The sequence below is a fragment of the Bison bison genome, unplaced genomic scaffold, assembly GCF_000754665.1.
Source record: "Bison bison bison isolate TAMUID 2011002044 unplaced genomic scaffold, Bison_UMD1.0 scf7180017864220, whole genome shotgun sequence".
Classification (NCBI taxonomy): domain Eukaryota; kingdom Metazoa; phylum Chordata; class Mammalia; order Artiodactyla; family Bovidae; genus Bison; species Bison bison.
The window spans coordinates 1,145,686-1,154,630 of NW_011494792.1; the positions used below are offsets into that span (position 1 = coordinate 1,145,686).

The following is an 8,945-nucleotide window of genomic DNA, read 5'->3' on the forward strand; positions in this document are numbered from 1 at the left end:
TGGAAAATCCCATGGATGGAGGAGCCTGGTAGGCTGCAGTCCATGGGGTTGCTAAGAGTCAGACACGACTGAGCAACTTCACTTTCACTTTTCACTTTCATGCATTGGAGAAGGAAATGGCAACCCACTCCAGTGTTCTTGCCTGGAGAATCCCAGGGACGGGGGAGCCTGGTGGGCTGCCGCCTATGGGCTCGCACAGACTTGGACACGACTGAAGCGACTTAGCAGCAGTAGCAATAGCAGTATCATAGTGTTGTGGTCAGAGAAAATTCTTGATATAATTTCAGTTTCCTTAAATTTATTGAGATTTGATTTGGGGCCCAAGATGAGGAGAATGTTCCATGTGCACTTGAGAAGAAAGTGTATTCTTCTGCGTTTGGATGGAATGTGCTGAAGATGTCAGTTAGTTCTGTTTGCTCTAATATTTCCTTCTAGGTTTATGTTTCCTTATATTTTCTGTTCTGATGATCTGTCCACTGGTATAGGTGTGGGGTTAACATGCCTACTATTATTGTGTTATGCTCAATTTCCCCTTTTGTGTCAGTTAGTGTTTATCTTATGTATTGAGGTGCTCTTATGTAGGGTACATAAATAGTTAAAATTGTTATGTCTTGTCTTGGACTGATCCCTTGATCATTTGGTAGTGTCCTTCTTAATCTCTTATAATAGTTTTGATTTTAAGGTTTGTTTTTTCTGATACGAGAATTGCCAATCTGGCTTTCTTTTGATTTCCATTTGCATGGAATATCTTTTTCCATCCACTCACTTTCAGTCTGTATGTGTCTCTAGGACTGAAGTGGGTCTCTTGTAGACAGCATATATATGGGTCTTGTTTTTGTATCCATTCAGCCAGTCTGAGTCTTTTGGTAAGAATGGAAGAAGATAATAGCAAATAAAACAACCGATAAAGGATTGCTTTCCAAAATACAAGCAGCTCAAACAACTCAGTCATAAAAGCAAAGGCAAGAACTGCAAAAATAAACCAGTGAGACCACATCAAACTCAAAACCTTCTGCATAGTAAAAGAAGCCATCAGTAAAATGAAATGACAACATATGGAATGAAAAAAAAAAAATTTGCAAATCACATATTTGCTAAGGGCTTCGTATCCAAGTATATATAAGAGACTTATGCAACTCAGTATGAAAACAAATCAAACAACCCAAATTATTAAATGAGCAAAGGAAGAGTAAGTGTTTTGAAAAATCGGAAGAGTAGACTGTAGATGACAGACCCTGTAAGTTCTTCCTTCCAGAACAAAAGCCTGTGTCTTCCTGGCATTGCTTTCTTTATCTCCAGTCATCTGTTTGGTGATGCAGTTCACAGTATACATCCTTTACCCAATAGCAATCACCCGACACTGAGCTATATGTGCTCAGAATAGCCTTATTAACTATAACAAACTAATAATTACATACTTAATCTTGAGGCATTTGAAATCTAAGGTGATTGTCAGAATTTTCCACTCCATTGTTTTCTACATTCTTTTTCAAAATTGAAACACCTAGTATGGAAAAATGAATAGGGGACCTCAGTAATACATGCATAGAAGTCATTTAAAACTGGGAGCATTACTGAATTACATTTTTGGGGAATGTATTATTAGTAATACTATTGCAATTTTATTGCCTTTAATTCTCTGCTATACTAGTGGATATTGATTTAAAATAGTAATAACAACATATAGCACATAGTGCTCAGGGTACAGTAGATTGAGAAAGACAAAGCTTATGAGGCTGGAAGGGAAATCACAGAAAATTAGCAACGGTATCAAAACGAAGTGCAGTATTGCCTAGAAAGAAAGCAGAGTTCTCTAATTGTTTGGAGACAACACGAACAAGCAAGATGTGAGCCAACCAGCTTAAACTGTGTACCAGAAACCGCACCAGAAGGAAAATGAAGTTCATAAAAATATGCTGATACTAAACGCCAAAATCCAGACAGTAAGAGAATAGGGTAGGGTTTATGTGATGCTGAAAACTACTCAGAGAGGTAGACATGGAAGCAAATACACTAATGAGCATCAGAAAGATCAAAGCACAAAAGGTCTGAAAAATAAATCATCAGTAGTCTGATGAAAAGAATAAGAGAATCAAATTAGAAAACCAAAATATAAAGACTTGTGCACGTGATAGACCCAGAGAATTCTCAGCAGAGAAAATTTCGGCCTTAGTGACCAGTGAACAGAAGCCTCCAGCATCAGGAACAAAAACCCTGGGCAGGACTCATGACTGTGCGCTTCTGGGAACAGCCTCAGTTTCAAAGTTTGGGCACCGTACCACCGAAAAGTGAATGCAGACAAGGATTATAGCCTGCTATGACACTGAATCAAGACAATAGTGTTTGTGAGTTTGCTTTTCTCATTCAACTATAAAGTTAATGAATCATTAACCAATGATAATTGACATCATCAGTTTCCAGTCAGATCCTCTTTAATCATACAGTGGATATCTGAACCTGTTATATGATCCCCTATAACAGTTTTTATAATTGAATTTCTTGATGTTTAATTGAAGGGGACTTGCTTTACAATACTGTACTGGTTTTGGCCAAACATCAGCATGAATCAGCCACAGGGATACCTATGTTCCCATGCTCTAGAACCTCCTTGCCACCATCCTTCCCGTCCCACCCCTTGAAGCTGTTACAGAAAAATATGGAAGGCTTCAGAAATTTGTGTGTCATCCTTGGGCAGGGGTCATGCTAATCTTCTCAGTGTTATTCCAAATTTTTAATATATGTGCTATGAAAGCAAACACACGTATAACAATTGTGGGAATGTCATGGAAACATGTAGAATATCATATAGGAAACGAATCACTAGTCCAGGTTCGAAACAGGATCCTTTGGGATGACCCGGAGGGATGGTACAGGGAGGGAGGTAGGAGAGGGGTTAGGGATGGGGAACACATGTATGCCCGTGGCAGATTCATGTTGATGTGTGGCAGAACCAATAGAATATTGTAAAGTAATTAGCCTCCAATTAAAATCAATAAATTTAAATTAAAAAAATAAAAAAATAAGTATTTGAGATAAAATATTAAAAAAAACAATTTAACAGAAAAAAATCATATAGTTAGTCATCTACCAATAGATGATCAATTACATTAGGAATTAGGGTATTCTGCTATATTTACCGCCTCTTATAAAATTGAATTTTATAAGGTCCAAAGTTTCATGAAGGAATTAAGCACATATTTATGCATAGCACGTGTATACATGCACAGAAATATATGCACACAAATATATGTTATATAAGCTATTATCCTCCTGGCCTGTCACAATAAGCTCTTTACTTGATGAGAGAGATAGTCCCAAATTTCTCCAACTTATATGTCTTGTTTTTGAGGACCACTTCTTTTATTTTCCAGAGAAGGCAATGGCACCCCACTCCAGTACTCTTGCCTGGAAAATCCCATGGAAGGAGGGCCTGGTGGGCTGTAGTCCATGGGGTCAGTAAGAGTAGGACATGACTGAGTGACTTCCCTTTCACTTTCTTTTATTTTCATCACCTAATTTTAAATATTCATTTTATTCTTAGATACCATGCCCATTTAAACTAACTAAGAGCAGAGAAAACCTAATAAAGGCTGATATCTTATCCTTCATTAAATTATCACTCTTCTGGTAAATTGGAAAAAGAATCATGTTCAGATCTCATTCAGGAGGATAAAATCTCTATTTTTTCAGTTCTCTTGTCCAAACTTAATTCTTGCTCACTTTAGTCTTAAATTCTGCTTACTTACAAAGGTCAGACAGGAAAAGTAATATTAAAATCATGCTTGCAAGGGTCTATGATTTATGCTTAGTTGGCCAAAGGTAGGGCCAGGAATAATTTCTGAAATATTACAATACATCCTGGAAGCATGAAGGTCTAGTTCTACTGTCAAAGAGGAGATGTTTGGAGATGGTTCAAAAACTAAGCCCCATGGGTTGTCAGGATGTATTCCCGACCAGATAGGTAAATTTTATCCCTAAAAAGTCAAAGTCAGGAAGAGACAGGCCTTGTTTGCAGAGCCCATGACGTTGTCTTGGGTGCTGATCAGGTAATATTCTTGTGTTATCATTTGGAGATTTATTTGCTATTTTCTTGAAGAAACAAACATAATGAGAAGAATAAAGATGCATAAAAGTAGAAGAGCTGCCAAGGTGCCAAGAAGAAAGGCTAGCCAAGAGAATCAGGCCCCCACACTGATAATTGTCAAAGACTTAGTGAGTGTTTTATAGACAGAGCAGAATAAGTGGATAAAAGCAATGTTCTAGGGTCACTGCTGTTTTGCAGTCAAAGACAAAATATTTTTCTCTTTAGGCAGAGTCATCACAGCTCCTGATGTGCTCCTGGTTACACACATAGAGACCGAGGGCCACAGGCATGTGTGATGTGACATCAGGAAGTGAACAGATGAGTGTACTGGTGCCCAATCACCTGCATCTGCTAATAATGGGACCTGGGGAAAATTACTTGCCCTCTCCAAGTCATCACATCTTTATTAACAGAACTTGATGATCATAGTGAGATTAAAGTTTTCTCACAGGGTTCCTGTGAAACATAAATTTTGAGATGTTTTAAAGCTTTTGTGAAAGTATCAGAACATGCATGGGGTTACTAAGGTGAGTGAGCAGATCCAAGGTACAGTATCTTTTTCTCTCATTATTCTCTCTGTACTCAATAGTGGTGATCAGTCAGTCACGTGTTTACTCTTACCCCAGTGTGATGGTAAACTACACAGATCGACTGGACTTTTCATGTCATTTCAGTGTCTAAAATTCAAGCATTAGTCAATGTAGAGTAAAAAAATTTCAAACTCCTAGAAGGCCTCACTGCTCAGAGTATGCAGAGTCCCAAGATTAAACTGTCTTAAAAGAATGGCCTAAACACTCTGGCTCAGAATTAAGTTCCAAATGTTTGCAGAGCACAGAAGTACTTCTGGGAGCAATTCAAAAATACATGGAAAAACCTACTTCTCCAACTGTCTATCTGTGCAAATATCATCAACCATCTAAATTTACACAGAAGGTGCTCCTTCTTCCCCACCCCAACTTCTACAGCAAGAACTCCTGATCAGAGCAACAGGGAAAGAAAAGGCTTCCCTCCACAGGATGGATTTGATGACCTCAGGTGACTAGATCATCTCAGAATGGCTCATGTTTTTATTTAAACAGGGTCCTGCCTGCTGCTGCTGCTGGTCGTGTCTAATCTGCTCCTGTGCCAAGGCATCTCATGCCTGTCCTGCCATCCTGACATGTTTGTCTCCTTACAGAAATCCCTTATTGATGTGTTTATCAATGCCGCCAGCCTCTCCCACGACTTCTATAACCTTTCCACAATAATGTTCAATGAGTTTGTAAGTACTCTGGTGTGGTGGTTTAGTTGCTAAATCGTGTCCAACTCTTGAGACCTTGTGGACTGTAGCCTGCCAGGCTCCCAGAAGGAAAATTTGCCTAAGTGACAGGGCTATACTATTCTTTAAACAAGAAGGCTGCAATAACACCCTCTCTAGGTCAAAGAGGCCGTCAGTTCATAAGATGTTGAAATCGAAGAAAGGATCAGTTTTGTGAAATCTCAAAGATTCCTAAGAAGTGCAATAATTTTTTCAATTTCCTTTCATTCATTTTCTTTTTTAAATTTCCAAAATAAATGATTTGGTATTTATCAGCTAGGAATGCCATAAAATAATACAATAGACTCAGTGGAATAAACAACAGAAATTTCTTTCCTCACAGTTCTGGGGGATAGAAGTCCCAGATCAGGGTGCCAGCAAGGTGAGGTTCTGGTAAGAACTCTTTTTTCCCAGGCTGGCTTCTCTGTGACTCCTCCCAAAGCGTGGGGGGTGGGGAAGAGACATAGAGGAAAAGACACAGAGACACAGAGTGAATTCTCTGGTGTTTCAATTCATGAAGATGCTAAACCTATTGGATCAGTGTTCCACCTTAAGAGCTCATTTGACCTTAATGGGCTTTGCTGGTGGCTCAGATGGTAAAGAATCTGTCTGCAGTGTGAGAGACTTGGGTTCTATCCCTGGGTCTGGAAGATTCCCTGGAGACTGGAACGGCAAGCACTCCAGTATTCTTGCCTGAGAAATCCCATGGACAGAGGAATCTGGTGGGCTATAGACCATGGGATTCCCAAAAGTCAGAACCCTTTTCGAAACACAGCACTTTGGCAGTTAATGCTCTAATGCATGAATTTGAAGAACACAGATTCAGCCCACAATACTACCTGACACAAAGCACTTTCAGGTGGGACTGGGGAAAAGGAAGTGTGTTGATTTTTGGGTCCTTTCTCTCTGAGCTTTCTTCTCCAGGCTCAGAGTAAATAGCCAATAAATGAGAACTGCTCTGCAGTGAACTGGGTGGGTGGAACATGTAAAACAAAGCTGAATCCCGGTCACAGAAACGAATACTTTGTAGTTTTTTTAAAGGTACAAATTATTGTTCTAAGATTTCAGTGAATAGGTTTCGAGCTGCAATATAAGGGGTGTTTACAATTGGAAACAATTATTCTCTTTCTGAGCAAGGTATTTGAAAGTTGTTATGTTAATTCTTTTAGGTCAATCAAGGAGCACACAGTAGAGCAGACAGCTAATAAAAGGTGGAGCTAAAGACTTCTATTAAATTCACGTAGATCTTTTTACTCATTAGCTTTTCTTTCATCCTCCATTTTGACTGTCTATTTTTTTTTCCAACTCTTACAAGTAAACAAAATATTAAATGATTAAATGAGGTGCATGCATGCATTCTAAGTCACTTCAGTTGTGTCCAATTTTTGACAACCCTTCTGACTGTAGCCCAACAGGCTCCTCTGTCCATAGGATTGGCCAGGCAAGAATACTGGAGTAGGCTGCTGTCCCCTCTTGCAAGGGATGCTCCTCACCTAGGATTCAAACCTCAGTCTTGTTATATCTCCTGCATTGGCAGGAATATTCTTTACCACTACCGTCCCCTGGGAAGCACCAAATATTGGTACATATGTGCTATATTTGATTCAAATAGTAAAAAAAAAAGATAATAATAAAACAGAGAAGGGAAAAGGTTAAATTTAGAAAAGTCAAATTTAAAATCATTTTTATAGAGACAATATATAGAAAAGTAGGAAAAGAATGACTTTCAAATTTTGTGATCCCCCCCCCCCCTGTTAAAAAAATACACGTCTATCAAACATGTTAGTGTTCTGGTAATGGGTTCATCTACTGAATGCCCAACAACCCTAACCAATTGCCTGATTACTTTCAGGATGAAAAATATGCCCAGGGCAAACTGTACTATATCAATGCCACCAAGAGCTGCCACACCAATTCCTTCCATACTCCCGAAGAAAGAGATAAAGCCCAGCAGATGAACGTGAGTCTTTCACCTGGGTTTTTCACCGGATCAAAAGAGACAGTCTGTAGGTTACCAGACTTCAGATTATTAGAGGTTATGTTAACTGTATATGCAGAAAAAGGTGGAGGAACCGTAAGCAATAGAAGAGAAACTGTATTATGCAGCTGATGAAGCATTAGCGAAATCAAGGGATGACTAAAGATCTGTAGTAGCAAGATAAATAACAGATCCATAAATTGTCCATGCAGACAACTTTAGTTCAACCCATGCATTAGACACAGGATCGCAGCTATTATTCTGTATGAAAACAGGAAATGAATGGGAACTTCCATGTGTAAAATATAAGATTGCAAAATTCATGAATATGTAAGAAACACACCCCAGTTTTGAGTACACCCTGTTACTAGTGACTCCTACTTGGGAATCCTATAGTGCACCAACCGAGCCCTCGCATCTGCCTTTCAAGGCTCTCCTGATTCTGCTTCTACTTCTCTGACACCTTCTTCATTCGTCATTCTCAACGACTCCTCTGTCACCTTATATTCTTAATATGTAAGTCTCCCCCACAATGGCCTATAAGACATTGCTTTGCTTCTCATGGCGGCAACAATTGCCTCTGTTCTGAGGACAACACAGTTTACATACAAGCCTCAATCATTTATGGCAGCTACAAGTTTTCACTGTTATAATCTCTTCTTTCTGATTTCCTGCATTATCCTTCCTCCTAACCTTATTTAAAATATTTTCACATGTATCCCCCCTTAAAATTCTATCTTCTCTCTCTACAACCTTCTTAATGATACTAGCATTCTATTCTCCTATTAAGCTCATTAATAATGAGGGTGAACAAGTAAAGGAAAAAGGACAAAGAGGAAGAAGAGGAGGGATTTTCAATAAGCTTAAATTTAAAGCTTATTTAGAGTTACTACATGGCCTTACGTTTTACTTAGCACTTTATGTGACGAGACTTCCCTGGTGGCTCAGATGGTAAAGCATCTGTCTACAATGCGGGAGACCTGGGTTCCATCCCTGGATCGGGAAGACTTCCTGGAGAAGAAAATGGCAACCCTCTCCAGTACTCTTGCCTAAAAAATCCCATGGACAGAGGAGCTTGGTGCAGGCTACTGTCCATGGGGTTACAAAGAGTCGTGCACGACTGAACGACTTCACTTTCACTTTATGTGCATTACTATATTTAATCCTACTCAGTTCTCTGTTCTTTACCGTAAAACACTTCATGGCTGTAAAGAAATCAAGTATATTAACTAGAGATTTTCAGCCCCCGGTATTTTCAGGCTCAATTCTGCTAGTAGTAGTGAACTAGGGGGAACCCTCCACTGTGAATCCCACTGATGCTGTTACTAAAGACAACGCTGTGCCATTTTCTGCCCGGACACATGTCAACAAAACAACTGTTCTGATATCAGCAGGGGGCTGATGTGGGATCAGCTGAGGAGAGAAGCCTGTTTAGGAACGTCATGTCTTCTTCCTTGTCTCTTTGTTGTAATATCATAAAGCAATTACCGATCTACAATCAATAGGAAGGACTCATCGATTCATTAATACGAATGAATCACTGGGTGACAATGATGTGGGCACAGGTGGAATCCCTCTTTCCTGGG

General features: G+C 39.3%; 1 protein-coding gene across 1 annotated transcript in view; it reads left to right on the forward strand.

The window, feature by feature from the left end:
- Nucleotides 1–8,945, forward strand: part of LOC104992637 (chorionic somatomammotropin hormone 2-like) — a 27,837-nt gene that overhangs the window by 1,833 nt on the left and 17,059 nt on the right. The window contains exons 2-3 of the mRNA XM_010845582.1: nucleotides 5,164–5,345; nucleotides 7,234–7,341. Of these exons, the coding sequence (XP_010843884.1) occupies nucleotides 5,164–5,345; nucleotides 7,234–7,341 (290 nt within the window). The remainder of the gene's footprint in view (nucleotides 1–5,163; nucleotides 5,346–7,233; nucleotides 7,342–8,945) is intronic.